Source organism: Buceros rhinoceros, unplaced genomic scaffold (genome assembly GCF_000710305.1).
Source record: "Buceros rhinoceros silvestris isolate BGI_N320 unplaced genomic scaffold, ASM71030v1 scaffold183, whole genome shotgun sequence".
Classification (NCBI taxonomy): domain Eukaryota; kingdom Metazoa; phylum Chordata; class Aves; order Bucerotiformes; family Bucerotidae; genus Buceros; species Buceros rhinoceros.
Genome location: NW_010401646.1, coordinates 31,511 through 56,696, shown reverse-complemented (window position 1 = coordinate 56,696; position 25,186 = coordinate 31,511). Strand labels below are relative to the sequence as shown.

The window sequence follows — 25,186 nt, the reverse complement described above, 5'->3', positions numbered from 1 at the left end:
TTGTGTATTTGACAGCTGGCATTAATGGCTTTAAATGGTAAAGCTCAATTTTCAAATTGCTTTAAGAGTAGTTACAATCAGAAAAAGATTCAAAGGTTAAACGGTTTTTTTTCCAAAATACCTCCAGATAAAATTGCTGTTAACAAAGATACATAACATAAATGCAAAGTAATAAATACAGTAAGTGTTGCTGTTTAAACTTTATGATATACGTTGTTTTTAAACTCTGTTGGTGGCCTGGGCAATCTGTGTAAAAAACACCCAGTTAATATGAAGTGTGAAATGGCTTTGACAGGCAGCAATTATGAGAGGACACAGAAATCACAAGATTTAAAAAGAATTCTAAGAGAAAATTGCTCGTTATCACTGACTGTGGCTTGAGTCTGACTGCAAATGAGTCAAAGCATCAGTTAACACGAAGGAGGGAATACTGCTGCCTTGAACTAACATGGGAATACTCACAATATTGACAAACTTCCATAATACCAGCTGAGAACCATTGAAGAAACTTAAGCAATTAAGTGACCTTTCACCTGCAGTTTTACAGACCGTGGTGACGCTGTATGAAAGGTTACACACCAGCAGTATGACTGGTCTGTTAAGTGCAAGTGTACTATGTAGCTGACTCAGAAGGATAAGATGATGTCTGCTGAAAGAAGCAGTCTGGCATTAAAGGGAAAATGAGGAGAATAAATGGAGTCACCCGAGAAGATGATTTTGTGAAGAATGCAACAAACTAAAAGCTAGTGAAATCACCACTAAAAAAGCTGTGTACAGGTCTGTAAGGCTTCATGACATAGCTCCTCAAATTTTACTAAAACTGACCTAGGACTATAGTAAATCAACAAAATACATCTTTGTAAAGTTCTGTAACACTAGCTGAAAAAACCTGCAAAAATCTCAACTGTTGCACTCAGCTTAAAACAGGATATTAAATAATATATGTCAGCAATTACTGTTGATGAATCTAGCTTCAGCCCAGGGTAATGGAAATAAAAAAAAAAAAAAAAGACCCGACATTTAAAAAGAAATATGTAACCAGAGTAAAAATTGAGAAATACCACTAACAAATAAAGAACAAATCTTCCTAAGAAAATTTAAGGGTGTATAAGTATGTATAAGTATAAGTATATATAAGTGTGTATATATATGAAGAAGGGTAATGCAAACAATTTCTCCTTATCTCATATTTTAAAATTGAGTTATAGAACTTTAATATTAATGATACAGGAAAGTTATTGAATAATGGAAAGCAGTATTTTAGGTTCTGCAGGGGCGAGAGCACAGGGAAGTCAGCTGTGTATGTGCAGGCATGCCTGTGTATGGGATGGTCTGCAGCAGCAGCTGGAGTAAGGCTGCAGCCTCAGGAGCCCATATGGGATACAGGAACCAGCTACTAGGCAGACTAGGTGTCTAGGTCCAGCTGCTGGAAGGATCCACCTTACTTCTATATCTGTATCTAAATCTAACTATATATAGATATATATATATTCTCTCTACTGGACTCTCATTCTGTCCAGCCAGAGAGGGAAGCAGGATGAGGCCGCTGGTGCTGTCTGTGCTTGTGTGAGTGCTCTGAGTGTCAGTCTGCGATCTGTGTAGTTGGCACTGTGTGTATATACATATATAAAATAGTGTGTATGTGTGTTCTGTGTGCTTGTGCCTGCCGGGACTACAACTTCAGCCTTGCTAATGGTTGGAGTTGGGGACGTGGAGTGGCAGGAGCACCGCCCCTCCGCTTGTGCCTGCCGGGACTACAACTTCAGCCTTGCTAATGGTTGGAGTTGGGGACGTGGAGTGGCAGCAGCACTGCCTCTCTCGGGCAGTTGGATCCAGCAATAATAAACTTTCCTCTATCACAACTGAGATCTAAATCACTCTGTGTCAGCCCCAGTGGTAAAAGGAGAAGCAAATGAGACATTTAACTAATTTCTATGATACTGACAAGTATTTTAACTGTTTTTAATATCTGTTGGGTCTTTTTCTGACCCTTAGCAAGAAACGCTAAGAGAATCTGGAAAAAAAAAGCTTCTGTAATTTCTCTGTCCCTTTCCAGGACTGAATACACAGCCTGTCCTTGGGACCTCTCCTAGTCTTGCCTCCTGCCTAAATTCTTCTCCTAGCAGTACAGAAGTAATACATAGTACAAAATAGGTCTTTTGCTTTCTTTAAGCTTTGTTGCTTCATTAGTTCACTTAAGCAGTGAATGAAAGAAAAAATGTCATATAGTCTTGGCTTCCAGCAATATAATATTTTCTTTTACATCAGTAACACGATGCATTTGACTAAACACATACTTAGATCGACCTACCTTTGATTTCATTTTTCTCCATTTCTTTCAGTTCTTGAACAAATAGAGACTCACTCTCAGTAAGCGGCCAACTATTATACAACACCAATGCTTGTATAATGTACTTGTGAGACTGTGAAAGAAAATGCAATATGTTAACATGCTGAAGACATAACAATTACAGTAAGCATTCAAAAGTCCTGTAGGTTAGTAAACTGCCACCTACTGAACACAGCAAATAAAACACATAATTTGCAAGTTTGCACGTTACAATATTCACAAGAAGCTTAAAAGAGTAGTATTAATTCCACACATTTTATTTTAATTCCTGTTAAATTGAACAATTTCTCACGTGTTTATCAAGCAAAACTAAACTGGGCTATACACTAAGGAGATACATTCCTTGAAGGTTTCCATGTAACTTCCCTATATGTGCCATGTCCTACAACAAAGACTTATTTCTTTGATATTAGGACCTGCTACAGGGCTTTGAGCCCTATTACTAGCACTCAGTGTTGTCTTAATTTGAGGTAGAGGTGACAGGTTCCATGGATTATTTTAAAGACTGTCTACAGTGAACAGAAAATTATTCTCTTTAAAAATTGTTTTCCAAATTCTAAAGGCAGTTCTGAGTCAAAGGAACAACTGTAGAATTTATTTCTCAATATACTTTTTTTTCCCCCTTGGAATATTTTGTTGCAGTTTGACTCAATTATCAGGAAAAATCACAGCAAGGAAACACTTGGAGACAGAGAAACAAGGACTGTTTAAGAAAATAAATGTTATCTTTCTAAGATATTCAAATAATTCTAAGTGAATACAAGAAAAATCCATGTTTTGATATCCCTCTCTGAGAAAGGTTCAAGTAGCAGCTGTTGTGCGTGTGTGTTACTAAAGCTTTCAAGCTAACCGGCAATAGGCATTTCCTTATCTAAACTATTAAATATGGCTTTCTCTTACATCACATTTCAAAGAAAACTCACATTGAACCATCAGAACTTTAACTTAACTACTGGTAGGGTTTGGCCCTTAGCTGAAAGTTATGGTATGCTTGAACTGCATTTGGCAAAAGAACATTTAAAGTTTGAATATATCACCTGGACTGGAAAACAAAACACCTTATTATTTGGGTATTCGTATATTATCCTTTCTCCATAGCCTCATTCAAAAGCCACCGACAAACTTAATTTTGGATTCCTTGTTATTGCCTGAGGATATCAGATCTCCACATGTACCAAAAGAATTATCAATAATCCTTCATCGTTTGTGGGTTTTGTGTTTGGTTTTTTGTTTTTGTTTTTTTTTTTCCCAGATCCCAGTGACTTGGAATCTCTTACTTGTTGTGGACTTCCATCATTATTTTGAAGGTTTTCCAACAGAAAAGATTCATCTTCTAATACGGGTGGAGAAAGCTTAGATGTCCTTTGAGGATGCAATGAGACCTTTTTTTTGGATCCTCCGGTTTCCGATTCCTTCTTTGAGCTACTAGGAATAATCCGGGTTTTGTTTGCTGCAAGATGATAAAAACTGTCAGTGTTAATTTCCAGAAATTCTATGAATTATTGGTATGAGGATAAACAGATGCCCCCAGAATCTATGAGAAAGAAGAATTACCATAGGCAATGCTATCATGCTGTATTATGCTCACAAGGTTCCAGTTAAAAATTATTGCTTACTCCAAATACTATCCTAATTTTATTCTGCATGAAGATCACAAATCTCTTCAAAGTAAATAATGAGAAATTTGAAATACTGTACATATAACTGCTGATACTGTTTGGAAGTATATAATATTTTCCCCCAAATGCCACACTTCTTTCCTGCACTAACCATCACAGGACCATGCTACAGATCACAGAACCAGATAGCTGTAGACTCTGTACAATGGAGTCTCTGTATAGCTAACCAAATTTAACGAACTGTGCACATCTGTGGAAGGAGGGGAGTGGTGCCTTGGGCACAGTGCTGGTATCTCTTACCCTAACAGAAGTCTCTTATGTCAACCTGACACAAAGCTCATAGCTGACAGAAGTTGGTGGTCTATAATTTATAAAGTTTTAACGTCCTAAGGAAGTTATTGGTGTGAAAAAACTGTGGAACCATGAATATGCTAAAGAAGGGCTATAACAGAAGTATTATTAATCCAGAAAAAACTTGTGTTCATTTCTAATGCCACTGAACTCTATAATATTATCTTGCTTGAATGTCTACAGAAAAAGGAAAGAAAACTCTAGAAGGGAACATCTATCAGAAAATTGAATAAGGGGAAAAATAACACCTCTGGGGAAGCAGAGTCACCTGTGTTACACTAACAATAGCCAGACCATCAACTGGGAGAGATCTTTTTTGCTTCATGGAGGACAGAAGGCTTTACTCTTCCCAAGGCTTATGGCAGAAGCAAAGGATGATACTGTTATATTGCAACACTTCAAAATAAAAATGTACAGTTTCATGTATTTTGACAAAACATCCAGGGAAGTTCACAGGAGGTGACAGAACTATTAATCCAGATACAGCAAAAATTACTGGTGGTATGTCAGTGTATAAATTGCAAATAAGTAGTTACACGTGCCACTAGAAACTCAAAGGGAGTCAGGAAATACTGTTTCTTATGGAATTCCAATGCCAGAGATTACTTGTTATCACATCTTTCTTTTGCATAAGGCAGTGTTTCCTTTTTCTTAAGAAGATCAGCAGAAGCCAGGAAATGAAAATGAGACCTTGCAAAGGTGCTTTCTTCAAGATGTCTGAAACTCCTCATCACAAGCTATGAGCTGCTCTTCTGCATGGGACTGAGAATCTTTAGCACCTGAATTATCTGTTGACGTCCTCGTGGTAAGGAGGTCTGCGCAAGAAACTCGAAGGAAGACAATATTTGGTTTCTTCTAACCCATTTTTTAGAGTAATGCAAAACTCCATGGGTGTTGTTTTGTAAAAGATGTGCCTAAGCAAGCTTGTATCTGTGCATTAGTTTCTCACTCAAATAGGTCCTGCTGAGCTTTCCAGGTATCAGTTAGCTTCCCATGCTGTGAAGGTGAGAGAAGATGTAACTCATACTATCAAGACTATCAATACTATCAAGTCTTTCATCAGAGGGAACCAAAATCATGAGGGTTTCACTCAATAGAAATGAATTTGGATGAAGAATAAACATTATCCAAAGACGAGAATCTTGCATATTCTTTTACATCTGTGTGAAAACCTATTGCAGAGAAACAATTTGGATTTCAAATGAAGGATAACTCTACATGCAGACATTTTCCAGTTGAGTGACTTGCCTTTAGGATACCATCTACAATATTTGCAAGGAAGTTTCTAGTCAGGAAGGATTTTCAGTGTCTGCCTGCCTGAGCACTATGAAGGGACAATGTAAATTGACAAAAAGGTAGCTTTAAAGCAGGGAGACCAAATAAATGTACTCCCTTTTGTGAGCAAGAGTGGTGAGCTCCTCTGCAGGAGGTCTGATGACTGGGCTTTAGGAACCGTGCACTGCCCTCTGAAGGAGCCTACCGCTACCTATCAAGGTAGGCGAGTTTCCTTAGGCTATGATTAGCTTTCATGAATGCCCCTCTATCTTCTTTCTTCTAAAGCGAAGAGCTTAAGTACTGAAAAATTCTGTAACAGTTTGCCCAGAGGATGATAAATGAAGGATAACTCTACATGCAGACATTTTCCAGTTGAGTGACTTGCCTTTAGGATACCATCTACAATATTTGCAAGGAAGTTTCTAGTCAGGAAGGATTTTCAGTGTCTGCCTGCCTGAGCACTATGAAGGGACAATGTAAATTGACAAAAAGGTAGCTTTAAAGCAGGGAGACCAAATAAATGTACTCCCTTTTGTGAGCAAGAGTGGTGAGCTCCTCTGCAGGAGGTCTGATGACTGGGCTTTAGGAACCGTGCACTGCCCTCTGAAGGAGCCTACCGCTACCTATCAAGGTAGGCGAGTTTCCTTAGGCTATGATTAGCTTTCATGAATGCCCCTCTATCTTCTTTCTTCTAAAGCGAAGAGCTTAAGTACTGAAAAATTCTGTAACAGTTTGCCCAGAGGATGATCCTGCCATGAAGATAACAGCTCAGAATGGTAGAATCTTCCATAAGACTCATTCTGCTAACCTTGCTGGAAAGATGACTTGGGAAAGTCCCCCAAAATGCATTCACATTCACATCCGAAATAAAAGTTCTAGCAATTGTCACCAGGTGGTGCTGTGACACCAAATTACTTTTCTTACTACATACATAAACCTTCAATCTTGGTTTTCCTAGGCAGTGCTCTGACGAGAAGGAACTCCTACCTACCTTGATTCCAGATTCAGACAAATATCTGAACGAGATTTTGATAGTTTCAGACTGGATTGTATCAGACTGCTACTACAGAAAATAAAAGGATTATGAGACTTCACTTGCCCATCTGTGCTTACAGGACTGCTGTGCTTGTATCAACAAAATGAGTTGTACTTGCAACATGTCACTATGTAACTCCTTTACTGACAAGTGAATGTTCAAGGCCCAAGTCATCTGCTACACCTCGGAAGAGGTAAATATATTTAAAATCAATTGATTTACTGTAGTTTTTGAACCATAAAAGACACGTATAAAACAGCCATGACTAGAGATGAATTAACAGGTTGTGGGTGTAAAAGGGAGATAATGTTTTATTGGTGATGCTCGCACGATAATGTCACTTAAGAGTACTTAGAGTAACACAGTCATCGATTCTATGTATGAGAGGCAGAATATGTATGATACCAAATAGGTCTCAAATGTGAGGAATTTGTCTTGCTTAACTAACAAGTTTGATGCTGATGGTGTAGCAGTGGTTTCTGATTATTCCTATTCTGTGAAAGCATACTTTTAGAGAACAGCTCAATACTGACAGTAGGAATCTTGTTGTATTGACTGTCAATTGTACAAATCGCTTCCTGAACTTGGCATCAGTATTTATGGAGTTATATAGTTACTGTACTGGCCATAATTTCCTAACACTTTTGACAATAAAAAAGAACCATGCTTTTACAATTCCATAAATTGCATCTGCAGATGCTCAGCAGGTTGGGTAATATGATATAGTCATATTATATACTGAGTTATATTGAGTACATTTAATAATCTTTTCCTTCAGTTTGGATGCTTTGAAAATGTTGTCTTTGTGATATACAGGATGTATATATACAGGAAAAGAACTTCAGCTGGTGGGCTATGAAAGCCTGGAAGTGATGCATGAAAGAGGTTGTCTGGATGAATTAACCCTGCCCTCCAGAGTGTGTGGGAAGTTATCTCACTGCCTCAGAGGGGGATTATGGCAGGGTACTGCTACAATCTCAAGATAAAGGCTCTCTCTGGTAAGTCTGGTTGTAAATGAATACCTCTGTAGTTGGACAGCATATCCAATGAAACTGGATTATCCATGGATCATTACAAAAAATACCAACCATAAGCCTTAACTACTAACTGATACCACACAATTGGTGAAGGCTGAGTGATCTTGGCAGAGGCTGGAAGACACCTCTGGAGATCATTTAGTTCAATCTCATTGCTAAAAGCAGGGTCAGCTAGGGCAGGTTGCTCACAGCCATCTCCAGTTGAGTTCTGATTATCTCCAGGGATGAAGATTCCAAAACTGCTCTGGGCAACCTGTTCCAGTGGTGGACACCCCAATATTAGAAATTAAACCAAAAAACACCCAAACCAAATAACCTCCCCATCAAATCAACTTTTCTAATGCCTTAAACACTTTATGCCATGCCCCATCGCCCTTGGGTGCCATTGAAGAAAGTCTGGCTTCATTTTATTTACCTCCTTGCCCCTTCTCCCAGTATTTATATGCTGCCAGGCTTGGGCATACAGTAGATTCAGAAAGTTGGTTTGCTGGACTACAGAGAGTCAGTTTTAACTGATACCAGATGGGTTTTTGTTAGACACAATTATTAGTTTCAAAGGACTTTTAGAAAATACATGAGTTTCAGCATCCTTAGGACAGGTGAACTTTGAACACACACTGGTTCTCACCTTTAGGAAGAGCTGAGCTGACAAGATTGCAATGTAATGACAAGAAAATAAAAAAATCAAACCAAAGCAAAACAAAAAGTCTGAGCAAGTAAAATTCTCAGATTCAACTGTTCAGCCAAAAATGCAAGATTCTTTTCTGTAACTTCCAAATGGATTCTTCTCACAGGACATTTTGATTAAATTCAAGTGTTCCCATAATGTATAACTGTTTCTCAGTATTTCAGTTGCTATCATAAAGAACTGACAATAGTGTATTAGTATAATGGGCATTTATGCCTTTTTGTACCAACTTTGCAAGCCTGAGGCAAGTAGCTCTTCCTTCAGTGTCTTCTACTTCCATGAATACCCAGAGGCAGAGTCAAAAATGGATTTTATCTTAAGGATAAATTATTTATCTTAAGGATAAATACTATATCATTTATTCAAGAGTCTTTTGCCTTGTACTCGCAGGGGCTCATATGATGGATGATAAGCCAATAAAATGTGTGTTTCTGCTAAAAGGAGTGATGCTCAGGATAGTGAGTTTAAACCACAAGGCTCAGTGTAATTGGTGAATCATCTACCATGTCTGATGGTCTGGGCATCTGTTTCCTAACAGTCAAAATTTTTTGAACTTTTAAGATGAAACAAATAAAAGCAAGATCCTGAAAATAAAACATATTTCAATTCTCAAGGCAAGTATTCACATAAAAATTTTCAGAACTGAGAATCCAACAAAACTCTTTACTCAGTAATAAAACAAAACCAAAAGTCAGAGGAAGAAAATAAGGGTGAACACCTTATTTCAGTCAATCTTTTTGGTACCTTTCTTCATTGCTGAGGACCAAGGGCTCCCGATCATTGCTCAAAAAAGCAGCTGATATCACTCAATCACAAGGCAATTAGGGATTCATGGAAAAAGTAGGGGAAAAAAATATTTTCTGTGACTACCTAAAGTTGCTTTAAGAATGTGTATCTCTCAGTGAAAAAAAAATTAGCAAATTCAGAATACAATACTTACAGTGGGAACTTAAAGGTAGTGCATTACTTAAGAAATTAAAAGCAGGGATGACCACATGGCCCCTTCCAGTGACACTCACAATTTCTTCCTCATTATCTAGGACTTGCAGTTTAATGAATACATCTGATTTAGAGGTTTGTACCTGCACTGTAGCAATATGTGATGCTGTGACTTTCACAGAATACCTAAAGAGGAAGAAAAAAATTACAGCAATATAACCAGCAATATAATATACCAGATCATTCTTTTTTAGGGAATTACCTAAACACTGTGCTGACCTGGAAGAGAATACTTAAAATTGAGGTTTTAGTCAACCGTTTTCCTGCAATCTGGTGGGCTGTTTCCTGCAGTTAAGTTTAGAACAGTGAATCTATGATCAAAGTAAGTGCTGCTGCAAAAAAAGGGGGTGGTCTTGCCATTTCATTTTTTTACTGCCTATCAAATGTTCATATATACATTTTCCCCCCTGCTGTACTAGTATTTGTTGAAAAACATGGTTAGCCAAATTAGGAAACCATTAAAATTAAAAAGCAAATGAGGGGAAAAAAAAAAAAGAAAACAGAGTTGCTTTCAAACAGGTAGAGCTATCCCATTGGACATTTGATAGCAGCTGCTACTCTGGTCAGCTTACAAGACTGTGGAATTGAAAGACTGTAGAATTAGACTTGTAGGAAGAAATTTAACTAATAGCTTTGTTGAGACTCATAACTTTATATATGATTTGCTATTTGTCCATAAATTGCAATTGTTGGATTCATCTCACCAAGCAAACAAACAACACTATCACACAAAAACTGCATTACCCTGACTCCAGCATATTTAGAGCCAAATAAAGTTAAATTAATTCTTTTAAAAATTGGCAACATCAGAGGAGAGAAAAAGAACAAAAACTCATTTACAGAACTTGACTGCATTTGTTATATTTCCATTACATGCTTTCATCATGCATATTGAAACTGATTCCTTCCATTGAACAGATCTCTACAGATCAAGTATAATCAATATAATTGATTTGAAATATTGATACAAATTGTCAAGAATCAAGTAAAATGTTCTAGACTTAACCCTCAAAACAAATGCAGGTAATCATCTCTAGGCATGGAGCCTGATAAGTGAAGTGTGTAGTCCTTTGTGTAAAAACTCAAGTAGAGTGATTTAGTCAGGGTCAGTTCTGAACTCAAACTCAGCCAGAATAAGCTGAATAAACTTTAATAAATTTTAAAAGGATTAATAAAATTAAATCATTGCATTTCTATTAAATATGTTCTCCTAAAAGTATCAGCATGCTAAAATAAAATGTACATAAATTTTTCTGCCAAAAATGCAAGATGGAAATTGGTCTAATACATCAGAAAAGAAAGCATTTTATTTTTGTATTATTTAAAGCTTTACCCGAGCAGCTGAAAACATATTGAACCTCCCCACCTGCAAAATCTTGATTTTAATACATATTTAATCCCCAAAAGTACTATGAAATAAATACTGTTATTATGATTTTAAAGATCCAGTCTGCGTACTTCATACCTATTCTTCATTAAGCAGTGGCAGCATCTGAGAAAATAACACTTTCACAAATGAAATGTTAAATTTGGTATTGCACATCGACGGCCCATAAAATTCAGGTATTTGCCTTAATATCCTCCCCTTCTAAGAAAGTGGGAAGAACATATTTTTCTGTCAGTGATAGTCCGTATAAAAAACAGAATTTAATAATTGTTCTCTCAATATTTACCTGAACATTACATGCTTGTCATTGGGTATGTAATACTCTTTAATTTCTTTAGTAGAATAGTCATTATTTACAGCCTCACGGGAGAGAAATGGGAGAGGACTATGAGAGCCGATGAGCCGGAGCCTCCACCTTCCAGCTGCCAAAGGTACAGCACCAGTACGCGCTTCAGCCATAAATGTGTATCCCCTCTGAAAGGAGAAACCAAGTAATTTTTACTTGGAAATAATGCTATTCAAAATGCGTTTTATGACCTCATGCACTTTGCACCTTTTAATAACTACAAGGTAATAGCAACCATTCAGGAGAACTCATTTATTTAAATACCAAGTTAAGCATATAGTTAAAGTCCCACCTGTTCCTAACAAGTACACGTGGAAACAGAGGGGGTTTAGCCAGACATTAAAGCGCTTTCTGACAGCATGATGTGCATGAGAAAAACACTTCTGTTGCACCCCTATTTATAAAGTTATACAATCTTAATGTTCACTACAAATATGAAGAAAATTCAGACTTCAGATTAAAAAAAATAATTTGAGTGGGCACTTTCTGTGCAATTAGAAAGCACAATAGCTGAATTTTGTGGCTGGTAAGAACACTGAGTAATCCTCAGTCACTGCTGAAAAATAAGCAAATAGATCTAGACAATCCCATCAGATTTGTGCCTCTTAAAGGTCTGTGAGAGGTTTCATTACCTACTTAAGATATCTTGTTCCAATTCACTATTTCTAGAATCAGAAAGGGTAAATAACAAATAACTGATCAGTGTCCTCGTTCAAACAGACTTTAATTTTCTAGACTAAATGTCTATTTTTCATTTCTTAAGCTCCTATTTTTGCTGGTCAGCTGAAGCTTGAGGAATGCTTATCTTTATCCTTTTCTACAACTTGTTCAAAAGACGTGTGAATAATAGAGAGTAGAATTCAAAACAAAAAAAACCTAAAACCAACTGTATCCAGCAGTAGAAAAAATTACCACAGAAAATTTAATGCAAAAAAATTCCCAACAATGCAAAGCAAGTAGCTACCCAGATTTCTACCCAGATTGTAATTACAGTAGAAAGACAGACATTATTGCTAGTGTGCAGATTTCATCCTTATTGTCAATCATTCTGAAATGAACTTTAATATCTTACAGGAGTGTCTCTGCAGCAGGATATCTGTTGATAGGATTTCTTTTTACCTCTGTGTAAATTGCTGATTCATAGTTTTGAAGCAGAACAACTAATCGGTAGATTTATTTTTTAAGAAAAGACTTTTTCTGTAATAATATTAACGTTTAGGAATTCAGGCATACTGCATAGTATCTTGCTTGATGTATTACATTGTTGACTACTTTTTACAAAATACTGCTAAAAAGAAAAGTAAGATTAAAATAATACTGCCATATTCTGTGTTTTATAATAATTGCATAAAGTCTTGTTTAAACATCAATAGAGGTTTCAATAGCTTTTGCAGGTCCACTGAAACATTAATGACCCATTTACAAATAGGAAGCAAACAAGCTAAATTGTACAGTATAAGAAACTCAGTAGCAGTGATTAAGAAATGTAATAGGACTAAGTAGAAAAATACAGCATAGCTGCACAATTCTGCTTTAATACTCTTAACCACAATCACTCTTTACTGATATGAAACACATCTAATGTTATAAAATGTAAGTCATGAGTTTAGAGAATAATAACAAAAATGTCTGCTTTAAGTGGGGACTTCAATAAGGAAGGACAGGAATAAAATAAAAAGGGCCATTTTCGTTAGCTGATGACAGAATCACTGAGGCTATTGTGCTGTACCCATGAAAAAAAATTATTATGGAATTTACCAGGTAGGGTAGTGCATTGCAAAACAACCACTCCTAATACTAAAATCACTGCACTGCACTAAGTGATAGTAAAATCTTATTTGGGATATCATGTACAATTTTGGACATCTTTATTCAAGAAAGTTACGTTAAATGGGAAGAGGTCTAAGAAAGAACTAGTAAAATCAGAGAAGTGGAAAACCTACTTTACAAGGCAGCACTAGACAGTTGTATCCTGCTAAGCAGGACAAATGCTGAGATAAGATCTTAAATAAATATGACGTTGTGATTGTTCTTTCCACAACCCATTACTTTCCTGAAAAGCAGTAAGTAGTGTTCACCACTGAGATTTCTTCCTGCATGCTGTCACTTGCCACTGTCAGATTCCAAACTGAATTTTCCTGTCTGGTGGAATCCACGCCCCATCTTGAAGAGCTTGTCTGCAACCCTTTTTTTCTAAGCATAATCCTCCAGCAGTAGCAGTTCTTGTCTAACACATTCAGCAGCTAATATTCACTGTAAACACTACATAAGGCAAGCTCATTCTAGTGCAACAAAAGAATCTGAGGAAATTGAAGTTACAAAAGAAAGACAAGAAAATTGCCTCTACAGTGTTAGACTGTAACTGACATGAATTCCCTGTTATTGACAGATGAGACTCAGAAGGCTTAAAATGTGAATGAATCTGTTTTCACCAGGAGGTCAGCCATGAACATGTAGCTAGGATAGTTAATATCAGGGGTAATATTAAAGAGGTAAGAGGAGGGCAGAATAGGAAAAGAAATAGTAAATTATTCTATTGATTATTTAACGGTTTGGATTGGTAAAGTTTAATGCACTTCTGAACCGTCTGAAGGATAATTAAATAATGGATTAAAACCATCACAAAACTTTTAAATTATGTTTGATAACTGATGGTGGACAAGTGAGGTACTGGGAGAATATAGAACTGCAAAGTTGGGTTTTTGGGGGTTTTTTTTGATAGACAAAGGTGTCTAGAAAATTATTAGTCAGCATAACTCCAAAGGCTGAAAACATCATGAAATAACTAGTAAAATGAACTCCTTGCAACCCCTTCAACATAGCAAAGAGTCTGCAAAAACCAAGTGCTATTGAACCAATCAAGCTTCCTACCGTGGGAAAGCACAATGTGGGGGAAAAAGCACCTGACACTCTCTCTTTGATCATTCTTCTAAACCTAAGGAAATGCTGTCATAAGGAAGAAAGCATATATTCATGGCTCCTTTTGGAAGAGCAAGATGCAATCAGAGAGATTTCAAAGATATAACCTGAACCTGATTCCATTGAATATTTTAAATAGTAATTTGGATGGTGGAATGGAGAACTTATATCTTTAATTAGCTGATACCACAAACTAAGAAGGATTGTATCTTTAGAGGAAGAGAAAATAGGAATTCAAGATTATTTTAAACTAAGGAAATGGTCTGAAAAAATAGCATTCAAATCAGTAGTGCAAAACACTATATTTAGTCAAGAACAATAAATTACAGGATTCATTTCTTCAGAAAACCACCTAGGGTTACAGAAGTACATTAGTCAACAGTGGTGTTGCAAAATCACAAAAAAGCATCACAATTGGATATATAAGCAGAAGTAAACTAAGGACATGTAAACTAATTGTTCCTTATTCATGGTCACAAGTTAATCCTTGGCGAAAAGATTATTGTGGTCAGTGCTGTGCATGATAAACAAGAAAAAACCTACAGCAATCGGAGAGTCCAGAGGAGGAAGTAATCAATAGTAAAGAACACGTAACTTTCAGAGAAAGGCTGAGCGAAATGCCCTCTTTAGTCCAAAGGTAACACGGCAGGAGAAGAGGAAGCTGTCATAATTATTTAACAATACAGTTATTTTTTAGAAGCAATTTACTCTAATGCTTCTGAGGTAGCATACAGGCTTTGAGGGGGAGCATATCTAAGGCTGCTGCAATGCTCATCAGCACCTAAAGATCCATGGTAATAGTGTAAGCATGACTTAAGAGGCTATTCAAACCTCATTCTTAGTTTGGCCCCTGACTCTTGAAGGTTGTTCTGTCACATGAACAGCGTCAGCAGCAACCATATTGCCACTGAGTAGCACAGCAAGGGAAGCTGGATGATATTCTTTCATTTAGTGATAGTAGAAAATACTAAAGAAAATTAAGACTATTCCTTCATTGTGAAAGGTTTAGCACAGAAGCAGATCAGTGATAGTCTGTTCAAACAGAGAGCGCACTTCTAATTAGAACATTATGACATAGCTAAAAATGTCAACATAATTTGGGCAATTATCTTTAAAATAATACTTTTGACAACAACTCTTTGCATTTACCTTATTTTTGGGATAAACACGAGGTGCCACTTTGAAAAAGACATGCGGCATTTCCTGCAGTGTCTCATTATCAACAACATGAAGTCTACAGGAAGGGATAGTGGTATATACCTTTGGCACTATAAACATGTCTTCTGGAACAAGAAATATTTCTCTAAAAAAATAAATTAAAATTGTATTATTTTCACAAATAAAATGACGTGTGTAACATTGAAAGTCTACATTCAAATTTAAGTGAAGTAGACTTATGTAAAATTATGTTCTTAAATCGTGTTAGTGAAAAAACAGCATATCAATACCACATCCCTATAAGAGTTACACAGGGCTGAATGGAACTCACCTAAAAACCACAAACCACACATTTGGTGGCTGATTGGCATACGTTACAGCATAGTCAGCAAAAGAGATCTTACACCGTTCATCTTCATAACAAGGAAACTTTTCAATTGACTTACAGTTTCTTTTAAACATTTCTCTGGAAAGGAGAAAACACAATAAATTTTTAAATCTAATCAGGAGGACTCATGTATCTCTAACTTACCCTAATCATGAAGAACACTGCTGGTGTGCATGAATGTAGAACAATGATTTAAAATGTAGTACTAATGTTTCTCTAGTAGCTGTTAATACTCAGAAAGTAATAAATCAGGTAGAGATCAGCTCTTTTAGAGCTAATGGCCTGTAATGGTTAATACTTATATAGAAATATTTCTATCAGCCAGTCTATCCATGAGTATAGCTGCTTCTAATAGCCCCAAATGTTTTGACTTCTACAAATCTTTACCTTTTTAAAATTGTTTTTAATAAATACCAGTTAGCATAACTTCAATTTCTTTATATTAAGCTGTTATCTTAAAGCTATGGTATCATTAGAAGATTTTTAAAAATGCTTTATTTCCTATAAAAACTTTTTTGAATGTCTTGGTTTGGGTTAGAACAGAACTAATTCTGTTCAGTGATTTCACTTTTCGGTTCAGTCTCTTCTAAATGACTTCACTTTCTGAAGTCAACATCATATTTCTGCAGGCATATTTCTGCCTCTAGAACGATAACACTTGATGTTTACAGTTCCTGCCAGAGACTGGGATGCAGAAAGGCTCTTGCTTATACTCGCTTCTGTGGAGACCAAGGTCACTGCTAAATCCTGTGCACCACAGTGGGGGTGCAGTAAGCGAGAGGCCATGGCAGGAGCGGACAGGACAAGTGATCCTGAACTGACCAGCAAGTTATTCCATCCCACCTGGATGTAAAAAAAAGCTGAGGTATCACAAGGGTCAAGTTCTCTTTTTCAATGGCTGGTGTCTGAGGAGGACTCTCTCCGTTCTGTCTTTGATCCCAATCTGTGCATTCCTGAACCCAGTTCCAGAATCCAGATCCTGAATCCAGTTCATCTGCTGCAGAGTCCAGTCTGGGACTTCCCCAGTGCCTGCCCAAAGCATCAGTGGTGATTGATGGTGATGTGCTTGCCATCGGGGGGGTTGGGTTCGCTACTGTTTTTGTATGTAATTGTAATATATATTTCATTTTATAGTTATTTTTTTCCTTAAAGCAGTTTTAGTTTTCTTTTCCAATCCGTAAGTGTCTCTCCCTTATTCCCTTTCTATTCCTCTTTGGGAAGGGAGAGGAGTTCATAGAGAGCATCTGTCATTTGTCTAGTGACTGGCCCAGCCCTAACCCTTGACATTGAACAAGAAAGGAATAAAAGCAAAACCAAATAAACTTCAAATGGGATGAAAGAGGTTCCTTTCACACAGGAAGGAATCCAAGTCTGTAAATTCAGAAGTTATTTGTAAAGCAAATAAGCTCACAGGTGTTATGAAGTTCTGTGAATTACAGCTAACCTCCTGGCACCTAACTGACACCATGAATTTCTATTTATCATATGCTGTATCAAAAATTAATGTTCCTCTAGACAAAGCAATGTGAAAACCAGCATAGAAAATTCACTGTTGTGTGAAAAGGTTGTTTGGTGAAGGGCAGAAGAAAGATAAATAGCCTGACTCTATCTTTTGTCTCCTTCAATGATTTTCTCTGAAGATTGTAAGTGAAAGTATGCCTATATAGAGGGGAAGAAAAGGATATCCTTCCCCATGCCACTCCCTCTGTCTTGTGGTAGTCTTTACCTACCTGCTTTCTGCAGTAGGTAAAAAATATATCTTTTTTGCTACCTTTTAATTGCTCTAATTCAAATTTTGGTTCATATGGTTTACATAAAGAGAATAATTTAAAGAAACCTCACCACATCCACTTTCAGTGATAGCTGTCTTATTTTCTGTGTCAAGTATCAATGTGTTCAAGTTATTCAGCTGCAAAAGTTTTATCCACAAAATTCAGATAATGCTACTCTGATGTTCTGTTATTCCTATACCATTTCCACATTCATGTTTCTAACAATGATAATAGCTGACTTAGACATTTAATTAAGGTGAGTCACGGAGTAGATGCAAATATTGTTGGAAGTAATTTAAACCCTAAGTTTGAAATTTTAGTCCATGAAGCTTTGCAAGTGTTCTTTCTACCACTGATAAACTGCACACACAGAGACAGAAAAAGCCCCTCAGAAACTTCAAATTTTTGATTCATTGAAAATTATAGCAGGGACAAACATAGATGAGCTTACATGGATGTATAATGAGAAACAGGTGGCAAAACCAGCACAAACTGAGAGGTTTTAGGGCATTTTAAACTGGTATTTGTGTTTTAAAATGGTACAGCTTCAGGCTCCAGTAAGTCTGGGGTTAGAGAATGGGAAAACTTTTACCCTAATACTGAACTTCCAAAATATCTGTGTGTTACTATACTGGCAAAGGTGCTAGCTTGCTATATTAAATGCAAGTCTGTCAGCTGCTAAAAAAAATAATTAAACAAAATCATTAGCATGATCTTTACACTTTAATGTGTCCCCTGAGACAATGCCTAAGAATCAGTCTCATAAATTTTAAAAGACTGAAGGTAGACTAAAACCTGCATCTGGTCTTTGCTGATTTAGAGATGCTGCAAATCTTAAACTCAGGTCTAATATTCGGAACAAAGCTGTGGCTGCTGATCAAAGTCCTGATCTCGTCAACATTCAAAGGTTTTAGAGGACTAGAAAAACTAAAAAAATGTAATAAAATTATACCCCATAAGAGTATCCGTCAAACTACTGGTTATAAGGAGCGGGAATTTATACCCACAGCCAGTGATTATTGCCAGTTCTCACTCCTCACCCTTGTAGAGAAATTTTTTAAGGGCTTAATGAAAATACACGTTTCTCAAAGAGTGTCATGCTTGCAAATGACTTAGCAAATAGTGTTGATAGTAGAGACCTTTGTTGAAAGAGACCTTTGCAAAAGCTGTTATTAAATAGCAGGGAAAGCATCTACCTAGAAATACATTTACTTTCCTTCAAGCAAGTGCAACAAACAAATCCTCTGATGATACAAACTGTGGTGCAGTTAAGTAGCATAGCTATCTCCTTCCTAATGTCAACCAGGGTTCCTTAACAGATGGCATGAATCAAACCCCTTCTTTAAATCAACTGATTGCTGTTTAACTATGGAATCAGTATCAGATCTCTACTTATGAAACAGCCTACAGGATATTAAAAAATTAAATACAGGAGAAAGGTAATATTCTACCTCAAACTGTAGGAAAAAACCTGTACCACGCACACCTAAAAATTAGATTTCCTATAGTTCCACTCATGTAGGGTACAAAGAATAAAGCATAGCATATCTTCCCTAAAAAATCTCATGCCTTCCAACAGAGTTTTAAACTAATAATGCTCTCACCATATTTATTTTATGAACCAGCAATTTATGTCAATTCTATGGTACTGCCTGCAATAAAAGACTTCAATTTATTACATTATTACCTTAACAGCATTACAGCACACTGTTCAAAATTTAACTCAACAAGCGTCCACAATTTTTGCAAGGTTTCTTTGACGCTAGTATTTTCTTTAGTACCTGGAAATAATAAAAGAAGTTAGAAAATATAACATCTAACTTGTGAAAAATGCCACTCACACAAGTAAACTATCTTATGAATCACTAGGTTTTATTTGGAATTTTATGTAAGTCTCAAATGAGCTGAAAACTAATTTCTCCTTTGGCAGAGGAAATTCCCTTCATCATCACCTTTGTACTTTTCAGCACTCCTACACAACTGCAAAAATTCGTGATCAATATTTTCTCTGATTTACAGTTTTTTCACTGTAGTATGTTGTAATGATACAAGGTAATCTCTGTCCTCAGAGAATACGCTGTTTAGCTCCCAGCAGTTTTTATGTGCAGAAACCACAAAGGGGTAGGTATGTGTCTAGTCAATCTGTAGCTGAAAAGAAAAGAATCAGACAGCTCCAGCAGGTAATTCATCCCACCCATGTGTGACACCTCTCAAATGACAGTATGTGTTGTCATCTCAAGGTGCTTACTCCTATCTACAGAATACAGATGGCAACTAGTATAGACCTGTCGTATAATTTTTCAGTACTGAGGTTAGGTGAAATCATTCTTTGTTGCATAAGCAATTAGTGACAGAAATGGAGGGGGAAAACTAAAAAAAAAAGGGGGGGGAGAGAATAATACTTTAGTGTAATGATAAGAGAGAAAAAATTATAGATAATGGAGGAAATGAAGGAGAATAGTATGAGAATAGTATGACTGAAAAAACCTCCACAGTAAAGCACTGTAAAAATAATAGAAGTAAAGGTAACAAAGTATGGATACATCAGAAGTAGTTAAGAAAGACATTATAGACAATGGAATAAAAGAGTTGGGGTACTCACAAAGTGCTCAAATGCCAAAAATTTAAAATTAGAAGAACAGTTTCTGGGCTCTGGAATTTTTAGGAATTAATAAAACTAGTGAAAGTGTACAGAAATTTCTAATTTACTTGACACTTCCTAAACAAAAATGGAAGTGCACTGGGCTGTTTAGTAGTAATGCTAAGCAAGACAGGGCTACAGGTGATAGTTTGGGAGAGAGGCAGCACCAGATTTACTGATGAGGAGATGAAGGTACAGAAAAAGAGGTTGAAGAGATCATTTGGGGCAGCCTCAATGTATAGGCAAATGACCTCCAGCAATGATGGTAATTCAAGAAGGAGCTTCCAGGGAATGTATATCTCACAATGGAGCAGGTTTCTTTGTTACAATCCTCAGGCATTCATATAGGGTGAGGCTAAAAGGAATCATTGTGATCTAACTTTCTGTGTAAGAGTCCTGTTAACATATTGCTATTTCATCACATATAAATGACTAATCCTTTTTGAGTTTGGTAAGTATCTGTTTGATTTTAAAGTTTCCAGCAGTACAGCACAGATTTCAGTTTATTTCAATAAATATCCTTTTAAAAATAAATGCCACTTTTTCTAGTTTGATTGTGTCTGGATTCAACTCACAATCTTTGAATTTCACACTAAAGACTTTGTTGCTATCAAATTCCTTTTCTCAATATGGGTACTTACAGATTATAGTGAAGTCATTCTTAATCTTCTCTTTCTTACAAACTAAGAACCTACAAGTGCAAGGCCTTTCCTTAACCATGATCTTTACAGCTCCACCCAGTATTTCACAGCTTTTACCTATCTTTCTTCTTAGACTGTGGACATTGCACTTGGACACAATACTCCTGATGAGACAACAGAATTGATGACTAAGAAACACAACACAAGTCTCCAACTGTTATGTATGATTCCGCTATTCGTACACATTAAGAATGAAGGATAGTATCAGCACAGTGTCTTCTGAGCACAGTATCAGCCTTTGATGCAGTGTTCTTCTGAGTATCCATTATGATGCTTAGGTTCTCCTATGGATTTCCCTTACATTTCCAGGAAAAAAAAGAACATTCAGCCTAGCTCTAAGCTAAATCTACTTTAATGTAAATTTTGGTTTAAAATCTATGAAAATCTATGAGGGATGTCTTTTCTCTAATTTTTAGGATCATATCTGCTAATTGAGTTGTTAGATTGAGCACTATTGTAAGTTTTGTGAGAGATCAGAGATTCAACTATAATTTTCTATTGCGTTTCAGTTCATTTTACCTAGGTATTAATTAGCTATTTAATTAGATATTAACACAACCTTTGCAGAAAATATTTGAATATTTAAAGTACGAAACATTTTTTTAAAAGGCGTTTTTAAAGGACACACCCGGATTTCTGCTGTTGAGTACTTTCCTAACATAGGTCCCTCTCCAGAAGGCTTGAAGTTTAAGAGCTGCTCTGTCTTCTTCAGAAGTCGGGGTTCGGTTCTGCCAACTACTAAGGGAATTCTTCTCACAAATCTCTGAAAGAAGGGGAGGAGAATCAGCAACATCAATTAAGTTGGAAGTCCTGTAGCTGCTTGCAAGGAAGTTAAAAAGAAAAAAAAAAAAACAAACACAGAATGAGAGCTGTGTTACAGAAACAGAATGGTTTCTGCATAAAACTTCTATTATGACAAAAATGTAACTTAAAATTTTGCTCTTATCATGGTAAACTTAAGACAAAATATACTGTGCTATTACACAAAGTCAGAATGCGACTAGTATGTTAACTCCACATGCTGAATCATTGAGTCCTTACCTCTCTTTATGGACAGCGATTGCAGTGCGTTTTTAAAATTCAAGTTTCCTAATGTAATTTCAAAATATTCTTCCAAACACGAACCAAGAGGTTTTGATACATTAAAGCCTGACTCTGAATAAAGCTTAAATGAGCTTCAGATGATTTTAAGTGCTTCTGTCTCTCAACCTGATAATTTTATTGAGTAAAAATTTAAATGCCAATGTTGTTCTAAACATTGTATTCAACCTTCACTAAGCAGCCATGGAATAAGGATAAGATCTATAATAAAGCAAGAGTTCATTTATCTGACTGTCACTTTCTGTTACCATGAAGTTGTGGAGTGGGACAGAAATTAGTAGGTTCTGACAGGTTAGTAATGAGCTCTTTGAAGGCATCCTTGCCTAGAATTAGCATCCTGGGAGCCATGGGCACCCGAGTTTGCGGGGAGCGGCACTACAAGGAGCCAGTTCAGGAGGCCAGTTTGGAACTGCAAAGACACAGAACAAGGGCAGTGAGACAGAGTGAGACAACAAACAAAAAGGAGAAGAAATCTGCTTGAAAAATGCAGACAACATTGCAGACAAACAAACTAGCTTAAGAAAAGATATTGCTGTCATCAGCCAGGAGACCACACATTTCAATCTAATCTCTTCCACTGAATATTGTTATATGTGGCTGTGTTCCCAACTATCATTTCTCATCGTCTCATTTCCAAAAAATGAGACTTGCCCAGAAAGCCTCTTTAATACTAATAGTGACTCTGAAAGGTGACACAAGCTCAGTTCAACAGACAAATTTGAACTCAACAATATGAATGGCACAACCAATTTTATACAACAGAACCATATAATCACAGAATAATACAGGCTGGAGGGAACCACCAAAGGTCATCTGGTCCAATCCCACATCCAAACAGGATCAACACAGAGCAGGTTGCTCACAGTCTTGAGTAAATGTCCAGTCCATTTTTTAATATCTCCAGGGATGGAGACTCCACAACCTCACTTGGTAATCATCTCTTCCGAATTTTGACTAGCCTCGTGGTGAAAAATGTTTTCCCAATATCCAGCTGGAATTTAACATATTCCAAGATGTGTCCTGTCCCTGTGCATCTCTGAAAAAGGTCTGGCTCTTATCTTCTTCCATTTATTCATTAAAGCAACACATATTTGAAAATAAATTTGTGGCATCTACCAGCTTCTCTAATTCACAATTAAATAATCCAGGGACAAAATGCTTTTTGACCCCACTAATCATTGTTTTCAAGAAAAGGAAATAGATTTCAATTTTCAGCAGGTGTTCTAGCTCAGAAGAATGGGCTCTTCTGCAGAGCCTATATTCCCCATACAAGGTAAAATAATATATTCTAAAGTAAGTAAAAGTTGTATACTTTTTATATGAACACACAGTTACACAGACTGACCGGACAAGTAAGGATACCCTAACACTGAACCTGAATCAATAATATATGTGAGACTACATCTAACGTTATTCCTCATTGATCTAAGCATCTCTTCTTCTTGTTGTTTCTTAATCAATAATCAAATAATGGGCAACTTCCCCAAGTGCCCAGCTGGTGCAAGACATTGCCATTTGCACCCGGTGTCAGACAGGCAAGCAAGTAGTGTCAGGTTGCATGTCATTGCCAACAGGCTCTCCTCTTAATTCACATAAGAACCTTGTAATAGGTGCAGAATAATGAATACTATGTAAAGAGATTTCACAGTAGCATGGTGAGTCTGATTAGCTTGGTGAATAAACAAGTTAAAATCTTTTTCCCCTTGGATTAGCTTCCTGAAAATCAGCAAAGCTGATCTGATTCCCTAGCATCTGTGCAAGTGCTCACGGTGGGAGTATGTGATCTGGGATGGGGAGAAGGTCAGGACTTCAGTAGTAGCATTTAGTGAAGCTGCACCTTAGTGTCTAAAGATATCAGAACATGATCTGTGTTTCATCACTGGCTTATACTGTATTTCAGTATTCGTATTGCTGGCTACAACATTCTTACTATTTAGAGAACCATGAATTGCCTACAAGAACACTCTTAGGCTCCATAAGTGACTAAAATTGACTCAGATATCATGATTCTAAATTTTTCTTATTATTGAGTTATGTTTCTTCCAACTTAGCTGGCTACATCAGCCCAACACAAGCTTTGGTCAGTCCTGGAGCTGCAGAAAGGTGTTAGGATAGTGCTGCAACAGCCTGGGGTTACACTGTTTATCCTGATGTGGAACCTCAGCTTCACTTGTCAGGGAAATGACATCTTTACAGCTGTGGTCAGCAACTACAGCCAAGTTTTATTCTTCTGCTCTAGAGTTTATTCAAATGGAGAGGAACTGTGAAATAATAATAAAACCAAAGTTCTCAAAGCAGCCCAGCAAGACTTTTTTCACCATAAAATCAGCTGCAGTTGTCTTATAACAGTGTGGATGCATCTACTGTAGGCAATGTAACAACACTTTTTTTGGAAAAGGTCTATTTGTAAAGGCACTTTCACACATTCAACCAAATAATGGCAAACTTTCCCTCATCCCTTACTGGAACTCAAGTTCAAATCCAAAGTGCAAGATGAAACAAACGCCTCAAATTATCTCTCCAGTCACACAGCACAATTGTATGATCCCTGCTCTTAACCTATGTTTCTGGAGGAGAGCTTATAGCTAACGGCTTGACTTCTAGATAAGATAAAATTTCAGTCCAGAGGGTTTTAACAGAACTGCACACAAAAGGCACTCTACTTCCAGCTTCAAAGCTGGAATTTAAACATGAGAAGTGGTTGTATCCTTTGAATTGTGCCTAAATGACTGTCAGGTGTCTGAGACCCTTGAAAATCAGTGCCACAGTCCTCCAGTGAGTTCATGAACTGAGCCAACTCACTATTGGCCCCAATAAAACCAGGACAAGGTGAACAGAGGAAATTTCAACAGAGAACAGGCAAGCAGTATTGAGCTGTCACTGTCTCCCCTCATCTTGCATTACACCATCCTCTCCTAGGAAGCATCATGTACCTCTGTAATTTCAGCATCTCATGACTGACCAAAATTCTGCAGGGTCCCTCCGTCTACTCTCTTCCCAGAAAACCACTGAAGAGCCATGTCATGGAGAAGCACTCAGCTTCAGAAACTTCCATCTTTTTTGTCATACATTCACATGGCATGGTTTTTCACTTGTTTCTCGTGGCTCCTGTGCTAATTGCACCATGGGGAGAGGTGATATCTGACAGCAAAATAAATGTCCCTAGCTTGTTTTCAGGATGTCTTCTCAGCAACCTTACCAGGCATGACCGCTAACTGCAGTACATCATAATATCCTTGCCCCTGGTAAATCTTGAAATGAATTCAGCACTCAGTGCAAAATTGAATACACTGATGACAGTTAGGTTCCAAAGGGTTATAATTCAAATCTTCTCAAGATCTGAGCAACTAACCTGACAATGCAGCAGTGCTAATGTGGGCCATGCAAATCAGGTGACACCAGTCCCTCTAGGTCTTCC

General features: G+C 37.0%; 1 protein-coding gene across 1 annotated transcript in view; it reads right to left on the bottom strand.

Annotated features, from left to right (window-relative positions):
* Nucleotides 1–25,186, bottom strand: part of ADGB (androglobin) — a gene marked incomplete at its 5' end in the record, with an annotated part of 67,587 nt that overhangs the window by 11,605 nt on the left and 30,796 nt on the right. The window contains 8 exons of the mRNA XM_010132337.1: nt 2,312–2,423; nt 3,628–3,800; nt 9,297–9,481; nt 11,029–11,216; nt 15,157–15,310; nt 15,497–15,631; nt 19,013–19,106; nt 21,296–21,430. Coding sequence (XP_010130639.1) covers nt 2,312–2,423; nt 3,628–3,800; nt 9,297–9,481; nt 11,029–11,216; nt 15,157–15,310; nt 15,497–15,631; nt 19,013–19,106; nt 21,296–21,430 — 1,176 coding nt within the window. The remainder of the gene's footprint in view (nt 1–2,311; nt 2,424–3,627; nt 3,801–9,296; nt 9,482–11,028; nt 11,217–15,156; nt 15,311–15,496; nt 15,632–19,012; nt 19,107–21,295; nt 21,431–25,186) is intronic.